The 26,344-nt window shown below is 45.7% G+C and overlaps 1 protein-coding gene across 1 annotated transcript in view; it reads right to left on the reverse strand.

The window, feature by feature from the left end:
• Window positions 1–3,497: 3,497 nt before the first annotated feature.
• Window positions 3,498–26,344, reverse strand: part of LOC146856226 (volume-regulated anion channel subunit LRRC8E-like) — a 169,791-nt gene continuing 146,944 nt past the window's right edge. Inside the window, exon 3 of the mRNA XM_085654288.1 lies at window positions 3,498–8,126. Coding sequence (XP_085510414.1) covers window positions 5,862–8,126 — 2,265 coding nt within the window. The 3' untranslated portion in view covers window positions 3,498–5,861. The remainder of the gene's footprint in view (window positions 8,127–26,344) is intronic.

A 26,344-nucleotide genomic window follows, 5' to 3' on the forward strand; every position in this document is an offset into this window, starting at 1 on the left:
CTGTAATAGTGACGTCACAGTTCAAAGAAACATGTATCTTACAATAAAAGGGCAACACTGTGAATCCCAATTAATGTAAATCTACAGAAAGGATTTGATGGAATCGAAAAAAACATAAGTGATAATATTGTGGCAGCCAGGACTTAATTTGTGCCAGTGGTTGCCGCTGGGCACCACCACTTATTTCAGGGGACCAGGACTCTTTGTGACCTCCAATGCCATTTCGGTCTTTTGTTGCATTTGCTTCTATTGCTCACATTGTGGGTCAGCTGAGCAGCCCTTTTTTATTTCCAGAATGGAACACAGAAAGAGATGGACAGACCATACAATGACACTTTACTATTTGCTGTAGTGACAGCCCTTTTTCGATTTCCACAAGCTATAATGGAAATAAAAGAATGGGTCCAGTCTTTCATGGTATGCATGCTGTTCTCTGGCCAGGCCGAATGTAGAGCCAGGAGGGGAGCTGACAGAAGGGAAGGCCCCGTATATGTGAGTTCAATCACACATGCTTGGAATGAATCTGCAAACACAAGGAGATGGATGGAGTGCTGAAACTTTTCAAAAACACTCCCCCCCCCCCCCCCCATCACAGATCTGGGTTGAATCCATCATCATTCATTAGCTCACTCTGCCACCCCAGTTCAGTCACAGCTATATGCAAATCAGTCTTGACCCTGTGCCTCATGGGAACAGTCAAGCCTGAACTTCCAAGCCATGTCTTCCCTGGATCGGAAACCAGCATCCTGGGATCGGTTTTGGGCTAACAGCCCTCATCATCCAGGCTAGCTTGAATCCAGTGGCAAAGTGAGCAAGGGACCCACGTCTGGGCATACCCTGCCAACTTAGGGTGAACAAAGCAAACAAGGAGATGATGGACGGAGTGCTGAAACTTTTCAAACACTCACCCCCAGTCACAGATCTGGGTTGAAGCCATCATCATTCTTTAGCTCTCTCTGCCACCCCAGTTCAGACACAGCTATATGTGGAATGAACCTGCAGTCAAGCTCTGCATTTCTGTGGGTCTCAGTGAAGAGTTGTAGTAACTTGACATCCAACTGTATGGGATCTCAAACATCTCGGTTTTGCTTACGGGTGCAATTGCTTCACTGAGCTGTTGCGCTGCCCTGAACTCATGTGCTTTAGTAAGTCGGAGGAGACCACTGGTGTCAGCACAGAAATACAGCCCCGTTTTATCGTTCTACCTTTCTTTTTAAGAAAGAGATTTTGTGTTAGGATTAATTTAGCTTATGATCAGTCCATATATTTAACATAGTGCATTAATTACCACCTGACAGAACCGAACAAAAAGCACTGCTCTTTTGTGCTGAACCGGATAAAACATGAGATGTGAAGATGAATTGCACAGCATGTAGCCAGGAAACCTGAGTTTAAATCTTGCCTTCCACACTTGACAACAATGTTTTATCTTAGTCAAATCACTCACCTCAGAGTGTTTACATTTTCTTTGATCGTCACACGTGAGAACACCTTAAAGTAATTTAGATCAGGATGTGCCCTAAACAAAAACACTATTTTATATGGTTGTTTAATGTTGCTCCAGCTATAGTAACATCGGCAATACATAAGTGGCTGAAAACAGCTAAGTTGGCCAACTCATGGTATCAGAGCATGGGTGGGTTCATGAATGTCACTAAGTTTGTGATTAGAAACTTTCTCTTTTAACAAATGTCATTTAATGCAGTGATGTAGGTTAACATACTAAAGTGGAAGACTACTAAATAATAAAAACACATTTCATTTTAAAGTCTTTAGCACATTTTCACTTGAAGCTAGTTGTGTAATTTACATTCCAAGTATTTTGATGGCTCAGCTCGTGTTGTGGCTCGTAGGTCCAAGCCAGATGCCTGCCTTGGCTCGCCATATTAATTTGCTGGCTTGCTCACCTCGATAACACAGCACTAACAGGAAAATGTCTTCCACAGTAATGATTATAGTTTAGTAAACTGTAGGGTCAATGCGTTTGGCACTGCATGGAAGTTCAGCTGATGGCACCATCACACCAGCTGTCACGATTGGTGCTAGCTGATTGAGATTGCAATCATGAGCCTGTTAAACTCGACCAGGCAAATTGGCCATATACATATTTAATAAGCAGTACCGTTAGTATGTATTGATCAGAAGTTTGAAAAAACCAAAATTCCTAAGTGAATCCCCTTTTTGACACCTTGGTAGCCAACCTAAAGGTCAGTGTGTCATAACATGCATGTGGTATCCCACCCGAATACTGTGCTTGAATTTAAATATTGTCTCACAAAAACTTTGTAACCAGAATATTGATTACCTCAACATGGGGAAGATACATAGGTTTATTGTTCGCAACTCCACATCGGAGTACCTTGAGGGTAGATGTATTGTGGCAGATTGAGTGTGTGCAACGATCCCTTGTGCAAACGAGAGTGTAAGTTACACGGGAGTTAACTTCAGAGAAACTATTTACCTTCTAGTTTTAATGATTACCTCATGTCCACGTTCTCCTGTTCAATCTCTTGCTTGTTTGGGATAGGGGAAGAATGCGTTGCAAAAAGCAAGATGGACGATTGACTCAAAACCGAACTAAAACGCGCTCCCCAAAAATTGCAACATCAGTTTTTTTTAAACGTATTTAGATATAAATCAGAACAGTCCCATTTTCAGCTTCCATGGAGTCCATACAAGTGTTTTTGAAAACTTGTATGTAGGAGTAACCTGTTTAATACAATTGGATGGTTTTTGCCTTGCCCCGTAAACAGGGAATAGGAATTTCAGTTCAGGTACTATTGGAACGTGTGCAGTTCAGAATTTCCGTTATGACTGACTGGGAAGCTCCAAGTAGGGCAGAACACGGCACCTGCGCTCTAGAGTCTTATTTCACGCTCGCTGCTTTCATCCTTCTCAGTTACATCTGATCGTCTACATCTGGCCCACGCTGGCTATATCGGCCTGTTAAGCTCTACATAGCACTGGGGCTATATTTTCAGTTTGGTTATCTGACACAATTTATTTCTCAGAAGACGATATGTGCCTAACTGGTCTGAGGGTATTACACCCTAAGCGGGGCAGGTTCGCCTTCTCGAGGACAGTTGTGGACAGTGGGTCCATCTAGACATTATATTCATCTTGGTCTCACAAAATTACAATCCCACTGCTTACATCCGTCTGGCGACCTCATGCTTCCTGCATTTATTTATTTTTATTTGAAAAATGCAGGTGGCTATTTAGAAAATTAGGGTCACTATAATGATTAATATGATAACAAATATTGTAACATGTCAGACACACTGCATAATATCACATGACAGACACACAACCCAAAACACTGCATGCAGTCATGTTCAAGAGAAACCAATTCCAACAAGTGGTGATTTCGAGTATGGCGCAGTCGTCATTGGCTAACTGCGCTCATGGACATGCACAGACAACACGTGCAAACAGAAATAGTTTTTTTTCTCTCAAAGCCCCACAGTTAACAGCAATACAAAGCACAGAAAACATTAAAAACAATTGTTCTTTAATAAATAAAATCAAGAATGTCTTTGGCAATGCCAACATTTGGTGCACAGCGGAGCCACATGGACAGCAAGCTACAGAGACAGCCTTTGAGAAAACACAAGGGTGTGAAAATCTTGTACAAAAACGACAGTTTTATTTTTCAGGAACCCCCCCCAAAAACAGCCACTACTCTTTGAAACAATACAAAATGTGGGAAAAAAATCATTACTGCGTTACAAAATGAGAACTTCAGGCTGATGGGGTTGAAGGGGGACACAGACAGGAGCCCACATCCCAGGGTACGCAATGAGCCAGAGCAGCTCATATGTGTGCACCTGGGTGGTAAGAGTCGAACACCTTTACTAGGATACTGTGCTCGCCACTGTGCCAAAGCTCCATCTGGCGGATGGATAGGCACTAAATTAATCTTCAAGCCATGTCTGAGGTAGGCTTTGAAGAAGAGAGCTCTTCAACCAGGTCACCAAGCGTCACACAAGACGAGAGGCTTGCCGTCGAGGAATAGCTGGGGAGAGACTGATAACCAGGTCATATAGGAAGGTGGCTTTGGACCCATTTGAAAACGCCTAAATCAGAGAGGATCCTTTAAACTGTCCCATCTCATGGTCTTCACCACCACAACTGGCTGCTGTAAGCTATACTTGGGTTCAGTTTAAAAAAAAAAAAATGAAGGGCCAGCCAATGGTTGGGCCAGCGATAGGCTTGGGTTTTGAGCAGCCCAAATATCTAAGGCTTCACTTTCATTCACCACTGGCACTGCCAAGAGATCCTCAACAAACTACAGAGCCCGACATCTTGGCCGAAGTCTTCAAAGAACAAGACTTGAGGCTTCCATATGCACGAGAGGCGACATTTCACCCTGAGTCCCAACCAACGAGGAGCAAAAGGATAGTTGGGTAAAAGGGAGGGAGAGGAAAGCAGACTTCCAAAATGCAGGCTATTACAAGCAACATCCTTAGTGTTTCCATCTCTTCGAACTGAAAAAATAACCCACGCCGTAGAGTAGGTTTTGAAAATTGAAGAGAAGCAGCTGTCTGCCATAAACAGAACAGGAAGTGGATTAGGGGAGTCCTGTCACAGAGTAATGGACTGAAATAAAAAAGAGCCAGTGGAAGTGTACAGAGTAGGGTCAGATTGGTATAGTTTTTTATGACTTGTTGATTTTTCAAACCTCTAGACATTTTTGCATTCTTTGATGTACTGCAACATTTAGTAAACAATCATCAGGCACTTTCTCAAAGTGTCATTTTCTATCCTCCTTTCAAGCTGTAGAATTATCTGTGTCTGCTGAATATGCAGAGCCAGGAGTTAATCCAGGGGCATAGCTTCCATTAGTGCTGCAGCCAGGTGGGCAGTTTCCTTCCCTGCACTAGGATCCATGACACTCTGGCCACAATAGGAGTAAATCCATAAATATTTACAAAGGGCTTTCCCAGTGGAATCCCATTCTTTTCCTGCATACCATAAAGGTAAAAATATTTTTGAACCCTCACGTCTGCAGCATTTTATGTACTTGGTTAAACCTAAAAAGTACATTTAATCAATTGTTGTACGGTGCTAGAGTTTCAGACCCTTGGGTGTAGTGCAACATGTTTTAAGAGGCCACCCACCTCAACTTACTTTTCCAATCAGTATTTGCCCAGGTTACTCAAGTGTCAAGGTGACCAAACTTACCACCCAAAAGGGGCAAAAACTGAAGCAGAACAGTGTCTTGCCATAAGAGCAGCGTCCGCAGGGTTCCAATACTGGCAACAGCGAAAAGCACCACATTATCAAACAATGGGGGAACTTTAATCCACCCACACTTCAATTTCGTCATATAATAATATTTAATTGGGACAAAGTAGAAGGTTCCTATTTGTTACATTACACCAGGAGACCCTCCAATTCAGCCCCCCCCCCCAATGAAGAGGCGATCTCCCATTTAGCACTTCTAGATTGTCCCACTCCTTCTTCATCAATGACTACTCAATGGCGCCCTCATTTCTAAAGATGGCTGCCCTAACATATACCACCCTATTGACTAAATTAAAGCATTGGAGGGAACCAGCCCTACTGTGTCAAGTCTTTAAAATATTTGCACCACTAAAAGGCACAAACTGGTCATTTATCAACATTCCCAATAAAACCATAAAATGCCAGCAAATAAATAATTCCGATATGGCTTGCTTCGCTCATAGTTGTATCGATGACCAAGCATTTTTATAGCTTGGCCAGTGTAAACAAAGAAAAGCTATAACACTGAGAGGCACTCTCCTTCCCGACCCGAGTGCAATGGCTTTCCTCAGAATTTTGGTCACCAGGATTTTCTTTTAAAATCTTTGGGTAATTGCAATCATTGATAATTTGCATCATTCATCACTCATTTTTTGCCGAATTTCCGAAGGCAGCAGATCAAAGAGTGCAGCCTCAACAACGAGGCCGCTGCGTTTCAGGGCAGTGCACTCCGCGATTTCCAGGGGCAAGACCTCGAGGCGGTTCCCTTTGAGCTCCAACTTGGTCAGCAATGTGAGGTTGCTCACTTTTGGAGACAAGACACTAATCTTGTTGTGCCCCACCTTCAAAGTTTTGAGCTTCCGGCAGAAGAAGAGCTCATTGGGTAGAGACTCAATGCAGTTGGAGGTGATGGCGAAATACTGGAGGTTCTGCAGAATGCCCACTTCTGGGGGCACTTCACGAATTTCATTGTTGGACAAATCCAACTGCCTCAATTTGTTGCAAAGGAAAAGCTGAGAAGGGAGGACCAAGATTTTGTTGCGGTTGAGGTACAGCTGTTCTAAGCCCTTAAGTTTTCGGATGTGGTCAGGGATGTAGGCAATGTGGTTGTACCAAAGCTTCATGCAGGTCAGCTTACGGCAGTGCTGGAAACTGAGTATCTCTTCAATCGTGTGGAGGTTGTTGTCTTTCAGGTCCAATTCCTGAAGATTGGTCAAGCTAAAGATGGCGTGAGGGATCCGTTCCAGATCGCAGTGAATCAGTTCGAGCTCGCGCAGGGCAAACAATTTCTTTAGGTTGTTCATGGTTAAGAGCTTTGTACCTTCATTATGTATGCTGAGCTTTTGGAGGTGGGTGGCCACATCAGTGATGGTTGGAGGAACTTTGGACAGGTTGCTTTTCAGGGTGAGCGTTTTGAGATTTTTCAGTTCCCGAAGACTTTCAAGAGAGATAGTTTTGGAGAGATCTTGAGACAAAAACCCCATCAGATGAAGCTCTTCAAGACCCCGAAGATTATAAATCCAAAGAGGAATCTCTTTAATGTCATCAAATTTTACCCGAACTACTTTGAGGTGGTCTCTCAGGAATGTCAAAGATGCATACTGGAGCTTCACTGGGCAATTGAACAAGTCAAGCTCTTCCAGGCTGACAAGCTTGGAGACCAAGGGCGGGATTGTGACATCATGAATCATTTCCAGCTTTAGGGCCTCGATTTCGGTGACCTCAAAGATCGTTTCAGGGAGGCCGGAGAGCTTGAAAAGGTGAAGCTCTACGCGGTTCTGTGCGTTCTTCTGCAGCTTTTGTTGAAGCTTTTCCACTGTCCACTCATGGTTTAAGTTGAGCTGCATCAGCTTGTTCTCACTGACTTCGGATAAGAAAACAGCAAAGCGCTTTGAGTACAGCGAGTCATACTGGTCAATCAGGTGCAACATAAATGCAAAATCATTCTTCACGTCGGGGATATCGCTGATCCCAGTCTCCTCTCTCACATACTTGAAGGAGTATTCCTTCAGCGGGCGGTGGAATAGCCAATAGAGAGTATAAACACAAGTGAGTCCATAAATGCCTAGGAAGCAAATGTATGTTATGGCCAACTTGGAAAAGAGATGGGCTTTGGTGTGATTGCAGCAGAAGCTATCATATCCAGTCATGTCTTCCATCTTAATACTACAAGGCACAATAAAGTGGATGTTCCCCACTAACGCTGCATTATAAATCGTGATCAAAACAAACTTGAAGACCTTGAGGAAGGTCTGTCTCATGTACATGGCATAGAGGATGTCTCCCTCTTCCACATGTATGCGGAACTTCTTCACCTTTTCGAACAGGGCCTTGGCTTGCTCGCCCTCCTTTTTGTCCAGCAGGCTGGCTGAGGGGGACTCTGCCACTATTTTGTCAGGGATGGGGGCAGAAGTGGGGTCTTTGACCGGGCTGGATTCAATGGTCTCATCCAGGTTGCCCGGTCTGAAGTCTTTCTCCAGATCGATTTGGTTTAGCTTTTCTTGGTTTTCCCCAGAGACCTCAGAGAGAGCCCGTGTTGTCCAAGGAGAATCAAAGCACTTGCCCAGGATGGAGATGAAATGCTCAATCTTGGAGCTCGTACCAGGGAACTTGAACCAAAAGTTACCGCAGATCATGAAGATCAGAGTATGAATGACAACAAGGTAGGGAAAGTACTTGGCGTACCAGTGCAGGGCTGTCTCGTAGCACATTTGGTTGATGAAGCTATACTGCTGCAAATCCAAGTTGTTCTTCAGCCCGTTCATTTCTCGCGCCTCAGCCTTGGGTGTGGTTTGATTTGAGACATTGTGTGCCTGCTGGGCAAACTCTTCGCAGGTAATGTCCGACAGAACCTCTGCTGAGACATGGTTGGGGAGGCAGATGATTTTGTCTTGGGTAACCTAAAGAGAAAGAGAGAAAAAAACCAGATTAGGTGTATAAAGTGACCTTGAAATCTAATCCATAACATAAAATGAAAATATTTATTTAATTACAAAAGAGCACTCTAAATTAGATGAAATCAAGAGGACATGGTTACATTTCTGGAGGTAGGATGGAGGTGGGCTAAATGATCAACTTAGAAATATATCTTTAAGGCTTAAATGTGAACCATTAAAGGCAACTTTCGATGCAATCTATCTCATACAGTGGCTGAACTGGCATTTTATCCTAGCTGCCATTTTCCTGGTGGGCAGGGGCCTGTTTGGAAGGTCCAGGGCCACTCCTGGCATCTCTGTCACTTTCTCCAGCTCTTCACGGTTAATTGCAGCTGGCACGGGGAGGCTTCAAGAGAGAGAAAGAGTGGGATGGAGAGAGAAGGTACAGAGAAAGTGATAAGAGAGGGCGAAGACAAGGAGAGAGAAGGAATGGATGGAAAGAGTGGTAGCACATGAGGATGAAGGGAGCAGGATTGGGTTGATTATTTTTGCCAAATCTGCTTTTGATCCGCCAAGTCCGGGCCAACACAGAGGTTATTCAGACACAAGATGCTAAGTAAATGTTTTTTCACTAAACCATGTGTGGAAATGAGTGCAAGTTTCATTGGACTATTACTAGGAGTGGGGGGTAAACTCAGTTCTGCCGGCAGAGTTTGGAGAGTTTTGCCACTCCGTGCTCTACTTGGAGCACGCAGTTTGGCAGAACTCTGCCAACCGCCGGCGGAGTGGAGTTTACCAGCGCGCTCACCCTATAAACACACTTTTGTACACTCAAGAAGGCGAACGGACTGCAGATTAATATTTTTTTTATTCAAGCAGCAGCCAGTGGCCCATTTCCTTCCTTGCACAAGGTTCCATGACAGAATGGTTAAGCAACTGTCTAGAAGACAAGCATGGTTTGGGCAAAGAAAAGTTTTGGAATCACATGGCGAGAGGGGAGGATCCACATCATGCGGCCTCTCCTCTAAATTAACGGCACCTGATGCAGACTCTTCGCAAGCACGGTAATTATAGCTTCGGCCTACATCAGTGAGCGATGAAAGAAGGATTTGAGCCCTTTGCACGCAAAGGAGCCTATTAAAGACACTGCAGTCCATGCTGACCAGCAGCCAAATACCGAATCAGTCAAGAGTCGGGTCACTAAAGGAATGTCATACCAACAATTTGCAAACTAAAGATTAACCAGAGAACTCGCCTGTGCATGAATGAGTCTACCTGCAAAATATTATGGAGTTCACAGTAGGGAAAATGCTAAAACTTTACCAGTGAAAATTCACCTGCTTAACAAAACCCAATAAGTAACTAGACCTCCCTGCAGACACCTTGCCTCCTGCTACATTTGACAGATCTATTTTTAGACCTTGTGAATATTTACACGCTTCCATTTTCAGGAACCTACACTTTAGAAAACGTTTATTTCCTGTTATCTTGGAAAACAAATCACGAAAAAACTATTTTGAAAATTGAGGAACAAAATGTCAACAAATTATCTTTGATGAGGGATGTATGCTCATTCAGTGTGATTCGAAAACGTAAGTTAGAAACGTTGGGGTCTGACTCTGAACAAGCTCTGCTCTATCACAGAGAAACCTGAAAAATTGTTAAACGAGGCTATTTCTCGACTTTGACGCACTCACTAAAGATCTTCAAATGATCGTCAAGGCGTGAAATTGAAAGGAGTGCTTCAGAGCATCTTTAAAATTGTAATAGTCTAATTGGCCTCATCAGAAATAATCAACACTACAAATGATTCATCTTGCAGGGGCCAATTTTGTTGTCATTTCCCTTCAACCTCAAAGAATCACATGTTACACTTAGGTATTTGGGTTTGTGGTTTTCGAAATATTTTGTAGTAGGAGATTTTCAACCCAAACTTCTTTTCTTCCAAGTCTTATCAATGCAAAATCAAATGTTGGAGTCAAGTCTGTAGCGTTTTATCCAACGTTTCCATGGTCTTGACTCATGCTTTTCCTTCAGGAGGGTGGGGCATCTGACACAAGAGAATCATTGTTGCTTCAAAGACGGACGCTGCAGATGTACACACACATGCAGCAGCCATTTTAGACGTATTTTTCTTAAAGCATTAGAAATATCAGGATGGCCATTCCACAGGCATGGCAGACATCTTTGAAGGATTTCTCTTGTTTTGTGAAAAATCCTTCCAAGATGGACATTGCGCATGCCAGGCGGCCACCTGAAAGGAGTGGGGAAGCCAATCCCTCGCAAAGCACATATGTGCCACTGAAGATCGCTATTGGCTTTGCCAATATTTTTGTTTTTATTTCTTTCAAGTTTCTATCTGGAATGACACCCTTCTCATTTATCTGCCTGCACATTTCAGCAAGTGGAGTGATCATTTAAGTTTCACCAGCCAACATACCTCACTTTTGTGGCAAAACCTCTACAGAAGCATTTCCTATGATACAACGTTGCGGGACAATAGAACAAGCAAGGAAGGAACATCTGTTCCTTAGGAAGGTAAGTTATATGCTGAAGCGCGGAAGGAGGGCAGCCTTTTCTTTCGGTTCAAAATATTTTGAAATTTCTAGAAAATAGAGAAAGCAATGAAAAGATGCATAGCATACAAGGCCCAATCTGGCATATGGATGCCAAACACAATAAATGCCAATAATAGTTGATCGCATATATAAGTTGGGGATTGACCATAAGGTGCCAAAATCCTAGAACAAGAGACATAACATGTAAATGTCAACACCACCATATTAATCTAAGCATATATTCTAAAATTGCTTTTCGTAATGGACGAAAGTACAAGGGCTTAATGGCTACAAGAAATAAAACATGGATACAGGAGACGAGGCATATCCGATAAAAGCTAAACAAAAGGTCGCTAGGCCAACAGGATAAGATCTGCATAACAGTAGAAAAGCAGAGAGACAATAGATGGGAGAAAAACGAAAGGGGAAGGGGGGAGATAAGGGAATGGGGTAAGCGATGGGAAATTAGCTGCTATGGGGGAATTCGGTAAGCCCACTTGCGCAAGGTGGAGACAGATAGTGCGAGAAATGCCGCTATGCTTTGGACATAAAGTCGTCAAGGGTGTACCAGATAGACTGAGAAGAGACAGCAGATCCGGAGAAAAGTGACAAACCTTTCTATGTACTTCTAAAGTAAGTAACCCATGCCCACCATGTGTGAAAGGAGATGTTATTTAGCGCTATGGAGGGCAGCCGTTAACAATACTAATCTGGCAACAAAACAATTCACCAATGGTGGGACATCTAGGAGTCATTTGTGTCGAAGCGATTGAGATTTCACCAAAAGGTCCACCCCAAAGTTTGAACTTACTGTCTTAAGGCACTGAACTGTACAGGGTACATGGAGATGCACTTGGACAAAATTAACACTTAATCGTCGAAAGTTCCCCAATAACAAACAGTATTCTCATTGCATCCTGACCAAGCACCATTTTTAAACACGACACGGAGTGCTTTTCCAGCAAAGAAAGTTTTTCAAAATGAAGAATCCTTCAAGGTTACAAAGATGGTCTGACTAATGTGTGACTTGAATCGCATCTTCTGTAGCACAGTGAAAGCTCACACCAACCTTCGAAGACACCCACCCTATTCCGCACATGGTTGCCTTAGAGGAGTCATTGCCAAAGAGGGGATTATGACCACATTGAGGGGCAAACTCCCAAGTGGACTCATTCTTCAGACTAACAATCCATTCAAAGTACAGTGGCAAGAGCGTAGAGGTGAGCGAGGGACGCAATGGGGTGTTGGGTGAACAGACCACCTGAGGTATTATCCACTATTATGGATAGTGAGCTATGTCCTACTGATGCATAGGGAAATAAATAATACAGTGCAGGTGGGAGACGACAGAGGTGCATCCATTTTATGAAACACGAAGCACACAGAGTAAGGTTGCATTTGGAACAACACTAGGGCAGTTCCTTTTCACCATCAGTAAAGGAATCTCTACATCAAGGTGGAGGCACCCCAGATGCTAGTAATCCCAGGTAGGATATGCCGGTGGGCTTATGCCCTACTGAAGCAGAATCAGACCTATTGAAATGGTAGTTACGAATTCTGGGTATCCAACATGATGAACCCCGATCCAGCACAAGTAAACATGAAAATAGCCCAAATTTAAGAAGGCCAAACAGAAATCCTTGCAAATTTCAATCAATGAGGTGTCAGTTTGAGGTGTGAGTTTGCCTTCAGTTCTACATGGAAGTGGGGTGGCAGGGAACAGACAATGACTAACTTTTGCATGCACCTGGAGACAGTCAGTGAAGGTGCTCTGAAAATGCTGGGGAGGGAGGGGGGCTCACTAGGGAAAACAGAAAGCTCAAGAAGTGCATTGAAAGTTTGCAAATTGGAAATTGCCCTCGAGTGGACATACCGAGTGCTGAGCCGGGCCTAGGATTTATTATTCGTACGTTTTGTAATTTTTAATATGAGAGGATGATGGTCTAACGCATGAATAAACAGGGCAGGCAAAGTTCAGTTTAGAAGGTTTGGGAGAACGTGCACAAAACATCAACGCAGACTTTGGGGGGAGGGGGGCAAAACAAGGTTTGAATTCTATGTTCAGGTTTGGCCACTGTATATACGAAAACATATTGGAAGGATGGAAACAGTACACGATATTTATTTCTTAGAACCTTTAAGGAGCCTTTTGAACGCATTACAGCCAAGGGAAGATTCAGTTATGAAAATCATCTGAACTAGGTGGAGGTTTTCCTTAGAATAAGAAGCAAAGAGGGGGCTGAGTACCCAGTGCAGGTTCATGAAGTTATGCAATACTAGTCCTTCATTTTTATGGGTACTCTAACATGCCAGCCCCCCAACACACTTTTCTTCCAAGCTGACCTCTTCGGCCATGCCAAGAATCTGCATTTTTATCAGCGATTCACTCTGGTTTGTTGCATTCACAAAGTCAAAATTGCCAGCCCGCCCCTCTCAAATTAAAGCATTACAGGCTGGTGTCGCTAAGATGGGTCCCGGACCTCCAAGCAGCTTCTAGATATGTATTTGTTTCTGCTGACATAGATCATCAAGAATGGCCAACTGCATGGCCACCAGGAGTACACCGATGACTCCTGGCTCCATCTTAAGCTACGGCAGTGCTTAATTTGTACAAGAATCAGTGCCAGGGCCCAGTGTTCTGTTCCGCCTGTGGCTGGCGTTATTGATGGTTAGGGTGGGGTATACAAAGGCTGATTACACCTTCCTCTTTATCTCACTCTTGCAGGTTCCTCCTTCACTGATTTCTTTCTTTGTCACTTTAGTCCTACTTTCTCTTTCTTTACCCCTTTTGTGCTTTTCTCTGTCTTGATCTGGGTCATGGTCTAAAGAGTGAAAATAAGTGCCGGTCCCCAAACATGAGTGCCCGTTGGCCCCTCCTGCAACCACAGGCTCAAATTAAGCACTGACCTTCGGATATAATCAGGTTGTGAGGGAGGTGGTCATCTGCAAGGAGCTGATCCTCAGGTGCACATCCAGGAATGAGCACACTGTACTGGCTACTTGTAGGCAGACTAGTAGTGTAGACAGAGTTTGCTACTAAACTTGGTGAAGCTGACCTCTTTCACTTTTGGCCGGCCCACAACCATGGCAAGCCTTCTCGTTCTTCTCCGGTGGTAGAAAACCTAATTCTTGCAATTGATGTAGCCCATCTTTTGAACCACAAGGGGTTGCTGTTGGAGAAAGCCAATCATGTGTGCCCGGGCAGGATTATCGTAGTATGGTTGCTGGCGTGCCGGTTCACTATGGTGCTCAAGTGGGTTTTTCTCCCGCCTAAGCTCTTTCAGTGGTATTTACATTAGACCTCTTGGCAAGCAACTGCAAGAATTCGAGAGCTCAGACCCGAGTAGCCAATCCTATTTTTGGCGTGTAACGATATGTCCACGTTATTCCAGCCCCGAAGGCACGGTCTTGGCGCTCGATGAAACAGCGAGCTAGACTAGAAGCATCATGCCTCGCGCGGGCAGTTGCCCAAGTCATGAGACTGCTCCAGATGTATCACCCGCCCACGCACCAATAGGGGACCTCCCACAACTAACTCTTCCCAGAGGCAGATGGGGCGTTTGGCGGAGAGATCCTTCATGTTCTATGGTCCAACAACTAACTCTTCCCAGAGGCAGATGGGGCGTTTGGCGGAGAGATCCTTCATGTTCTATGGTCCAACAACTAACTCTTCCCAGAGGCAGACGGGGCGTTTGGCGGAGAGATCCTTCATGTTCTATGGTCCAACAACGCCTCCAACTTCAAGGAAGCAGAAACACCGATTTGAAAGACCATGTAGGCATGAGATCCCAATGTTCGCTCACACGCACACAGTAGGGCCAGCACTATAGATTTTAGTTTTTAAACAATGAGTATTAATTGGTCTGTTTTTCCGTCAATTTACCCTTTTTTCAAGGTGACGCTCTGAACGCAGCAATGAGGTACCATTTGTGCGACTTAGAAACAGTAGGAATTATACAAGTTTAAGAATTTGCTTGATTATCCTGTGTAAGTATCTTTTACAGGGCGACCTTTTGGAGCTTGTGGTTGGACGTGTGTTGGATGTAGGGTGTTTTATGAGGGAGACGTTGGTTCCAGCGCATGAGGTCCAGTTATGCTTCTGGAGTGTGGTGTTGCTACGTACCTGTGCTTTGGCATGAAGTGATGTTGAGAGTGATCCGAAGTTAGTGTGTTACGGTTTAACCCTTCAAAGCCGGGGTGGTCTTTCTTCACTTTTTGCCCGTACTACTCATTTATTTTTTAATCACATACATATTTCGCAGTTAATGCCAGCTTACTTTCAGGGATCAATTGATAGGCATCTGTGAAAATGAAAATGGACAACTAGGAATTTTTGACACCAAACAATACCTGGTTACAGGACGAAGAGGCAGATCATCAGGGCCTTTAAAGGCCCTGGTAATGTTTAATGGTAGCATGTTCAAATGAAGACTAAACAAAAAACACTAAATCTTGAATTAATATCTCCTTACAAAACATTCAACCTGCATTCAAGTTTACATAGAGTGGAGTTAGAATAGTAAATAAACACAGTTGCACTAAATTTGTGAAGTGAGTGTGACTGGATTTAGGAATTTAACACCGACATTTTTGAAGGGACATACTTGCATAAGGCTGAGATTTAGGCAATCTATATTTTGACACCCATGGTTTAGCACAAATATGTTTGTTGTCTAGGTTTTCACACAGCACCATCTTTACTATCCCTAATGGACTGAAGAAAGGGACTTGCACAGACATGCTTCAAGGAAGAGAAGGTGCTACTACGAGCTCTGCCGTAGAATACAGGGAGGCATGCGCGAGGGTGGTGGCCACAAAGCAGCATGAGCACAAATGTGGTTGCCACAGAACACGAGGTGTATGTATGTGGTGGCCACAGAGCAGGTGAGGCAAAAGTGGGGCAACCACAGCGCAGCAGGTTCTCAAGTGTGGTAGTCACAGCGCAGGAGGTGCACGGGTGTCGTGGCTACAGCGCGGGAGGTGCACGGGTGTTGTGGCTACAGCACGGGAGGTGCACGGGTGTGGTGGCCACAGCGCGGGAGGTGCACGGGTGTGGTGGCCATAGTGCGGGCTGTGCACGGGTGTGGTGGCCATAGTGCGGGCTGTGCACGGGTGTGGTGGCCACAGTGCAGGAGGTGCACGGGTGTGGTGGCTACAGCGCAGGAGGTGCACGGGTGTGGTGGCCACAGTGCGGGAGGTGCACGGGTGTGGTGGCCACAGTGCGGGAGGTGCACGGGTGTGGTGGCCACAGTGCGGGAGGTGCACGGGTGTGGTGGCTACAGCACAGGAGGTGCACAGCTGTGGTGGCTACAGTGCGGGAGGTGCACGGGTGTGGTGGCCACAGCGTGGGAGGTGCACTAGTGTGGCGGCCACAGAGAAGTAGGTGCAGGAGTGTGATAGACACACAATAGGTGGGGTGGTGTGGGTTTGCAATGATTAACATTCTTTTGGAGGACTCCAGCTCTTTGAGATGGCAGGCGTGCTGGACAAGAGACCGGGATATAAATGAAATTATTTTGGTTAAAAAAGGGCGCCCATTGGAAGGTTGTTACAGCAGGGGAGATTATACTTAAGAAGTCAAAAGACAAATGATCGTGGAATTTTGTACTCTGGAACTTGTGTACAAGGGAGTGATGGCAGTCCAGGATAAATTGACCACCATAGCCGATTTTAGCGGTGTTAAAAGCAGGGCCCATGGTACCTTTGTTGAGGAAAGACAAATATTGTGTCTCAGTTAACCTTGGTCCCAACACTTCTAAAACATTTTGAGCTCTTTTGCTCCTAATATCTGGGTGCCAAAAACACCAAACACCAAGATCCGCATTCAAATGGTAAAGACCATTTTATATGAAACTAGATTGTTTTTCACAATTCTCATGCGTTCACATTTTGTTAACCAAATCATTTTGAGGATCGGTTTTCATCAAGGTCACTGCTAGAAAATACGTTTCAGAATGTATTTTAAGTTTTTATACAATTGTGTAATGTGTATGGCACAATTGCTGAGCCTGGGGTAGCTTCATATGGATCCAGCCCTCCTGGACCTATGTTGGACATCCTATTTATTTATTTATTTTTAAATTACCCTTTCCCTGATCATCAGTCAGTGTAGGGATCTCTGTGCCAATTAAAAACAACCTTTACTATTTCTGATCCAATGCAGGTGGATTTGTTGAACTCCTTTCATCTACATTGTTTTTGCTAGGCAGAGGAGATCCCAATTATTTTATTGAGATACTAGGGCAGTCATCTCCTGAACTGGATAGCAGACAGTAAACAACAGACAAAGACTGTGCATGCATGTGTGTTATTTGGTTAGTGTGAGCCTAGCCAAGAGGCACAGAAGCGCAGTACTGGGTCTATGATAGTCTCCGAGTGATTGTAGAGATAGACTGTTTCTGGGGGCAGAAGTGTGCTGTTACTGCAATGTGATGTATTTTTTTTTTAAGTGGTTTTTCTACTTTCCTAAATTGAATCAGGGTTGGTGTAGTCCTGATGGATACATGGTTGGTGTTCCAGATCCTGGGTGCATAGATGGAACAGGCCTGTGGCTTGGTTTTTGACACTTGTTTGTTTTCCAGTCGGATGGCGTCCTGATTGCGGGTGTGCCTTAAGCCACCAGAGACGGTGAGCTCATCAGACAGCTAAGTGGGGTGCTGGCTGCCATGTCTTTGTGAATGATGTCGCTGATTTCAAAGATGGCGCAGGCCGGCAAGGGGAGCCAGTTGAGTTCCTGCCTTCATACAGGGCGCAAGTGGCTGTTGTGTTCATTTGCAAGCTCACAGAAAATGCAAATGTTAGGGAAATTTGACCAAATGTTGGAGTACGTTCTGTGCCAGTGCGCAAAGATGTGTAGAGGGAGGTGACCCATACTGAAATACATTTTGAATGTGATGACGGAAAGGGCCACATGGAGATTCGTTTGAATATGTTGACATGTTGCAGATATGCAAATACCTAGAGATATTAATTTGTAGAATTCAAACGCAGAATAGGAATTACTTCAACTGTTGTGACAACAGCAATGCAGCTAAAAGGAGATTCTTAAGTAGGTAGACTTCCAAGACCAGTCTAAACCTTTCACCCGAAAGGAGGCTAACTGATAAATTGTTTCCAAAATCCGTGTCATTCTCCGATCTGACACAATTACACTTCCTGGTAGTTGGACAATGGACCTGGGCATTACAGACTCAAAGACTGTTGTCACAGGTGACCTTCTATGAAGGAAACATGGTTACCGTCGGCCATTTTGGGCTGGCGGGCTAAATATAAGCAAACATTCAGGGCCCGATTCACAAAGAGCCTCCGCAGTCGTGTCGGAGGCTCCACAAACAGAATTCTCATCGCGGAGCCTCTGCCGCAGGTGTGGAGCCTCCACCATGACTGCGGAGGCTCTTTGTGAATAGGGCCTCAGTCCACAAACATTATGGCACTGACTTTAAAGGTGTGAGCAAGGAAACTCGCCAAAGTGGTGGGCTACAAGATCTGCCGTGCATTGGTTAAGGAGATACAATCCAAATCGGACGTGCCTCAGGGGCGGAGCGTTTAGTGTTGGTAACAAATCAGATTCATTTTGTGCTTAGTTTGGTTGTGAGTTACGCAAACAAGGCATTCCATGCAGGCAGATCACAACAATTAGCGGTCATAGGCCAGACAAGGTGAACCTGGAAGTTCTTATCTGTAACAGGGCCTTCTGCAAACCTTTCCCAAATTTGTATTGGACATGATCATTCTTTACCTTCCCCTACCTACTCCCAGAGACATTCACGATTGGGCTCTCTTGCTATCACGACAGTACCACCCGTTAAGAACACTCATTATGTTCTTTAAGCTTTTAGAGTTCTAGGCCCTCAACTCTGGAACAGACTTCCAATGCCGCTGTACCTCAACACTGATTTTTACGCCTTTAGGAAGGTGTTAAACACTCGTCTCTTCTGTTAATGTTCCCTGTCCTGTTTGTTGGCTCTGCCCTCCGATGGGCCTGTTTGTTCTGGTCACTCATGTTTTATGCAGTCCTAGCACAAAGATGCCCTTCAAGAACAGCCACACTTTACAAATAATTAATAAATAGCTTTCCACATTCCGAGTCTGCAAATATCTTGAGCTCCAACATTCTCCTGAAAAAACCTTCTGCCACTGCAAATGAACAGGTGCAATCAGACGACAAACCAAAAACATGTTTTCTAACTATCTGAATATTTCGCATGAATTTCACATTAATTATTAGATTGACTTTTGTAGACATGAGGTTCTACACTGGGGGTCTTCCAAAACACAAAAGGGTCAACCCCTGTCCCTAAGTCTGAGGGAACAAAAAGCAGACAAGAGTTTCAAATAAATGTTCATATTTAATAACAACGAGTCGACCTTGAAGCAAGCCACAGCAGAAACTAAGTTTGTTGCAAGGAAACGTCTCTCATAGGCTGACGAGTACACGAGCCGCAAAGAATAAGCAAAGGGGCCTTCCCCATTTCCGTAGCGTGGAATAGCTAGAGATGCAACTATGTATCGACAGCAGCCGACCGGGCGGCCCAGCTACAAACTACTGCGCATCTAAACTTAAGAGAACAGCATTAGAAGCTAGGGCCGTTTTGAAGCCGGACAAAATATACAGACAATTGTGGAATATAATTAACCCAAGGAGTTTATTAAAAATTTTGTTCCAGACCAAAACCAAAGCCCTGTCAGGAGTACATCAATACTCAGGGTTCCGTGGATCCCCTGAGGCCTCAGGGGCCTGGTGCCACTGCACCTGCTGCATCAATGCATACAAGTCCTTGGATGGTCTTCGGACACAATATCCACGTTCCCGTACAGGGCTCGGCTGAGAGATTCCAGGACAGGGTTTGTGGGCCACAGCAACCTCTTGAGGCCAAGGGTCCGAATGGAAGGACTACATTGCTCACCATCATGTGCCCTGTCCCCATCCCTAGGGGAATAGAGCCCTACGGAAAACGAGGAATTCATCCCTGACCCCAGGGCTTTAAGTGGGATGAAAAAACTGAGGGTCTCTCAAAGGGGCGTGGCCAATGTAATTAAGGGCGTGGCTAAAAAACACCTAAAAAATCTGTGCTTATCATAGTGCGCCGCTCGACTTGTATTTTGCTGTTTCTATCCTTGCATCCAGATATATGATACAAGTAACATCGTACCTATAATAAGTCAGGACTATTGGCTTTGTCAATGGTTGTTAGTTGCATACGATAAATAGGCAACAACTATGGCTTGTAAATAATATTGAAAAAAGCTTCCACTTAAAGCCCTGGTGACAGACACTACGACAATGTTGCTGCTCCCGAGTTTCAAAAAGAGAAGGGGAATCCAGAGAGAAAATGACTCTTTAAAGGATTTCCCGTCCCCTACAACGCTCACCTGGCATGACGTCATGCCATAACTTCTCCACTAGTGAGAAGCGAGCAGCGCACATGAATTTGCCTGCTGTCACTGTAGTCCAGGACAAAACAGGCCGCCTGTGCCAGGCACAAAACAGAGCCGGATAGAGACCCGTTTCGAAACCTCCTTTAAACAAGCATTTGCAATGCAATAGGTCTCGCAGTCGCGAGATTTTGAGCTACTGGCATTGTAAATTACAATGCCTTTTATTTATGTGTTTAAGAAAACCTGCAATAATAAAAGGCATTATCCAGGGCTCGAGTCGGGGTACCACGCGGGTGGACGGCGTCCCCCCACTTATTTTACCAGGTTTTTCCGGGTGGACGCCGTCCCCCCTGCCCAAAACCTGGACAGCATTGTGTGAGCAGAGAGCCCGGGTGGGAGGGAAGTTTCCCGTAAATTACCAAAGATATGCTAATATTTGTAATTGGAGACTTTAAGAGGCACCGGTGGTGTGTGCAGGCTGGAGTGATTGGGAGGCGGAGCGAGCAGGCGTTGGCGGTTAACGCTTGGAATGTGTGTCCTTCTGTATCTTGTGCACTTTTGAGCACTTCGTTGTGCAACTGGGGCACCCCCTCGGGGGGAGTGGGGGGGGGGGGGGGTTGCAAAGGACATAGAGGAACAGACCAGGGGTAGCAGTGCTGTGAAATGCCCCGTCATCTAAAGGCATATGAATACTCATGAGATTCCTGTTGTGACGTCACTTCCGGTGACAGCGTCCCCCCACTTCTTTTCATGAGATTCCTGTTGTGACGTCACTTCCGGTGACAGCGTCCCCCCACTTCTTTTCATGAGATTCCTGTTGTGACGTCACTTCCGGTGACAGCGTCCCCCCACTTCTTTTTTTAGGACTTGTGCCCTGGCATTATCACTTACAATACCAATAGGTCAAAGTTTCTAAAATGCGAGACCTATTGCATTGCAAATGCTTGTTTTATTGCTGTCCAGTCATTCTGTTATCCCATTTGTCTACACTGCGCAGTGCCACGAAGACCCCAAGAATCGGGCGAGGAACCCTTCCCGTGTCCGGCGCACGGATTTGTCGGAGAGCAGGGCTTATCCATTGGACAGTACCCTCTCTGTGAGGCAGCCTCGGAGCCCGGGAAGGCGCCCAGCAACCATCCCGGTGAGTCTATGATGGTGATGGAAGAGGGGGCAGTGCCGCCCCCACCGTTCCCTAGAGCAAAGGATGTGTGCCCTCACCTTCCCTGAAAGCAAAGGATGCGTGCCCCCGCCCGTGGGGGTAGAGGAGCTCTCCCGCCACATGACAGCTGATCCGCTGAGGACTGCTAAAGCGACGGCATAAACATCGTGCCGAGATTACACCCCCTCCCCACCCTCATGGAAGTGAATGGTCAGCACCCCCACCCTACAGTAATAGCAGAGGGTCTGTTACAGCCACGCTGTGTACATGAAGGCAGCGAATAATCTGCGCTGTATCCCCAGGGGGTGTCTCTGTGTGTGGGGTGGATGGGGCTGTGATACTACCGCGTGAGCATAATCTGTTTTATGCACTGCGTGTATTATCGAGCATAAGAGCGCTGAAATTCGCCCGACCCCTTCCCAGTGTCGAGCTCCCCCCGCAGAGAGAGAGAGGGAGAGAGAGAGTGTGTGTGTGTGTGTGTGTGTGTGTGGAGTGATCCTTAGCGCCACGAATTGTGCCTTTATCTGTATAGGTTGCAATGCGGCACCGGTGCATCGAGAGGAGAGGCCCCCGGTAACCAAAAAACGACGGAAGTAGAAAATGCGTAGACTGCAACCCACGACATTCACCACCTATAGCTGAGGCCGGCGATCATCCCCCTAGCAGCGCTTGCTGTGCCTTCCACCTCACAGGCAGGTGGCACAGTGCTCGGGTACAGGATATGAATACTAGAGCGTTGCACTACCCGTTGCTGAGCAGTGTGGTGTCCGCTCTAATAGAGAGTACAATGCCGGCCTTTTGACTGGCAAACAATGGTCTGCACATTTGCATTCATTGGACGCAGGGCACGAGAGCAGGCAGCCACGAGCGCAGTGCTGGCAACCAACTGTGGTGCACACAAAATGTCCTGGGCGCAGTGCGCACCATCCCAGCAGGAGCTGTAGTGCACAGTTCCCGCAGGCAGTGACGGTGCAGAGGAGCCCAAGGTACAGTGGAGAGGAGAACCAGCAGACTGCTGCAGTGCACAGCAGCAGCCAAGGGGCCGTGCCTAGTACCAGGAGCACAGTGCACACTAATGGCCCCAGTGCACACAGTACCAGCAGGAAGCGTGGTGCACATTAGCAGCCCCTGGGACAGTATACACAGCCAGCAGGCAGTGGCACAGCACATTGGTTTTCGGTACAGTGTCCGGCACCAGCAGCTAGCTGCAGTGCGAAGAAGCGGCTCAGATCCGGGTGCAGTGCCTTCTACCAGCAACGAATCTAATCCTTTCTGCTACGTCCTGTGTACAGTGCCAGCCTTGGATTTCAGTAGGCAGTGCCAGCCAGTGGTCACAGTGTGCCCTACCACCTTCACATTCACAAAGCGGTGCCAGCCACGTGTTCGCTGCACACTGTCAGCCACAGGGCATAATCATACCCGCTGCTCTGTGAAGTGCACAGTACCAGCCGCCCGGCACCGTGCCTTGTAGCGGATACCTGGCATGAGACCTGGAGCTAGGCGCACTCTTTATGGCTAAATGCAGTGAGCGGTACCTGCTCCACGGTACAAAGGTCAGAGGCAGATGCTTGTGTTGTCTGTCGGCCTGTGCCTGCTCAGTGCAGTCACATTGCCATCTCACAAGTGCAGCGCGCGGTGCCAGGTACCATAGTACTAACTACCAGATACAGTATGTTGATTTCTCTCTGGGTTCAGTGCACAGTGCTAGCTGCCGGGTTAAGTCTGCCTTCCACCAGGGGCTGTTTCCGCTGAAGTGTGTGGCACCTGACATCAAATAACAGAGCACATTTCAGTCTACCAAAAACAAGCGTTGACAAAGTCAATAATCTTGCTTCCATTATGAGTCCTGAAGAAGATTGTGAAAGAACCTGTGGCAGTAAAAAACAAAGCAACAAACCCACGAGTGGTGCGCGCTCGCGCGCCACACCGAGACATCTGTTTCCTATTATCGCGCACGCCTCTGTGCACGATAATTGCAAACAGATGTCGGGCCTGCGGGTAACCGACACCAATAGGCCATGGGCGAGCAATGCGCCCGCCTTTGGCCAATTGCGTGCTGTCTTTGTTAAAAAGACGCACGCAAAGGCCAATAGGAAAAGCACACGCACAAGCTTGTGCGATTCATAGATTAGTTTTCAAACCCACTACAAGAGGTCTCTCGCTGCGCGAGCAGTGCTACGCACTGCAACGCTAGACGCTAGACCTAAAAACTGCTGGTGCTCAGCACAGGTAATACCCAGCCACTTACAGCCCTGCCTGACCCTGCCACATCCTCCAGACAGTGAGGAGAGGGGTTTATAACCTCTAAGAAAGTAAGGGAAACTTAATGAAAGCGCAGCCATGTGCAGTCAAAGATGTGGCGTTATTGGCAGCTTAAGACTAAGCTAGGTCCCTTTTAAATATCACAACATGGAAGACGCAGCGAGGTTTCAGTGACATTTTATACCGGCGCAACCGCAACCAGTCAAGGACCTAGTGGATGTCACCAAGACGGATGCAAAGCACGCAATTCTCACTGCATGGACCGTATCCTGGAGGTGGAGAGAACTAGCATCTTTGGAGCTGAGAAACCATGTTCGAGTCTCAGCGTCGCCTCAACATCTGGTAATTCTGGGCAAACCACTTAATCTCCCCATGTCTACCATAAATGTACAGCGCTCCAATAGCTAGGGGTCGCTAGAATAGAACTGAAAAAAAATAACAAATAGAAAGTAGTTATTGGCTTGTACTTACACCAGACTGGTGACTATGAAAAGGGGAAACCTACCTGTGCCTGGATAATATTTGCCATTGAAACCTGCGAGAGGGGGTGTGGGGCGGGGTTTCACTTCCTGGAAACAAAAGGCAGGCTCCTGATTATAGAACGTTATTGGTTTTAGACCTTTGTATAGTGTGGTTGTGTGGCACGGCAGCACTGTCAGGTTCGGGTACGTTCACGCTCTGGGTGGAGGATTCAGTCAGACCGGTTTCCCATGGAGTGGGATGTTTAGGGGTACGGCTGTAGTTGTTATTTTGTAGGTATTAATTTGTTGTGCTGTCTGGTGTGTGTCGCCCGAAACCTTAACCTATTTGGGTAGAAGGCTTCTGAAACTTTGGAATGTGCATTTCTCTGCTTTGCTGTAAGGGGCAGATAAGAGAAGGCTGTGGAAAGCAGACTGCAATACCAGAGTTTATAAGAGAAAGAGAAGGCGGACTAAATAGTCTTTGTTGTGACAGTGCTTAAAATGTGTAAAAAAAAAAAAAGTGCCAGGGTTCAAGATGTTTACGGGAGGCAACTGCACCCTTAACCACCTACTACCCCTACCAAATGCCAGTATCACCGTTATCTACTAACCATAACCCTCAAAACAACGTGTCAGTTAGGTCTATTCTATGTAACCAAAAGCTTTAAGAATGGCCTGGACGAGGTATTATTTGAATTTGAATGTATATTGACTTTTGAAACACACTGCTGCTTGGTTAAAAAAAAAAATAAGGAAAACAGCGCCGCCTTGTGGTGGACTGTCAGAAATAAGTGCCAGTGCCGAGCATGGCAAGTACCGGCACAAATTAAGCCCTAGTTGTGAAGGTTAGTGCTGTATCCTGGACAGGAAATCATGAAGCACAGCCACTGTGCAGGCATAGACAGTGTATATTTGCACATGCAGACTGGATCCTATAGACGTCTAGCTCACATCCACACCATCTCAGCTGCTGTAGTCTGTGGGCACTTTCCCATTCCCCCACCCCTTGCAGGACACGATAACAGACGCCTCAAGCGTAGGTCATTGTTTCCAGTGCTTGATGAGACCTTCAGCAGCAAAGAAGAGGGGAGTGAAATGAAGATACATTTGCGCACAGTGTCAGTTAGCCTATGGATTTGGCGAAGAATAGTAGTTAGATTCTGTGGACTAGAGGGGATAGTTCCTAAACATGTAATTTCACCCTCCTCAAAGATCATGGAGGCACATTAAGCAATTTACAAGTAATGAGGCCAGAAACAGTAGACATATGAAGCTAAAGTTGCCATCCCCTCTGTTTTTTGGGGGGTAAAGTGTTTTAGTTTGACTCATGCAAGACCTAATGGCGATAGGAGCACTTTTAACATGGAAACAATATGTAAGGTACTGCAAGGCACAAGTGTCGTCCCAAGGTTGTTTCCATGCAGAACTGCCTATCTTTTGACAAAAGAGTGAACTTCCCAGTTCAACCCATGAAGGGCTGATCTATGCGAAGTGTGTGAATCTAAACTGATTCACATTGCGAAATGGAACATACTGCGGTCACATTTTCTCCAGCCTGCCATCCATTGCCATAAAAGGGAGGATCAAACAAAGCAAAACCTGTGCTGTAGCTGGCGGGAAGTGTAAGGGATGTTTGCATTCTACTGGAAGCAAACAGGAAATTCCCCATCAGACTGGAGCTGGTGGGCCAGTCGTGACCTCGCCCCATATCAGTGGGTGCTTCCAGACAAAGAGAAGTGGTTGCGGCTGGCAGTCATCCTAAATGCAGGTCCGGGAACTACTTCCGGATATTGACTCGATTATACATGGGTTCTGGCAGGAGCATTAAGCGGGATGAAAAAAATGTAAGGTGTCTCTAAAAGGGGTTTGGCCTAGGTGTAACTAGTAATCCTTTCCAAGAGGTGTGACCTATGTAATTAAAGGTGTGGCTTAAACATGTAAGCTAAAATCCTTATTATTTTCATAGCGGACCACCTAACCAGTATTTTGGTGCCTCTCGTTCCTCATTAGTGCCCCCTTTTCACTCTCTTGTGAATTCATTGCATCTCTTTCAGTTCTCCACCCCCACATGCCCGCACCCACTCATAACTGCATTTTATTTTATTTTCGCCTTGTCAATATTTCAGTAGCTGAGTACCTCCTTCACACACTTCTACATAGAATCACATTTGCAAAATACATTGCTGTGTGCGCTCTGCAGAGAGGCTAAGGATGGGATAGGCATGTATTCTGAACATCTTTTTGACCTCCTGAAAGGCAATAACAGGAAGTTGTACGGCTTTAGCCTTAACTCCAGAGATCTCAATTGTAGCCAATTATGAACACCTTAAGGAGACACATTTCAAAGTATGTAATATACAAGAGTAACACGCTACACGAAACAAAACAGTAGAATCATCCTCCTGGAAGAAGCAAACACTTGTA

This window comes from Triturus cristatus, chromosome 4_1, assembly GCF_964204655.1.
Source record: "Triturus cristatus chromosome 4_1, aTriCri1.1, whole genome shotgun sequence".
NCBI lineage: Eukaryota > Metazoa > Chordata > Amphibia > Caudata > Salamandridae > Triturus > Triturus cristatus.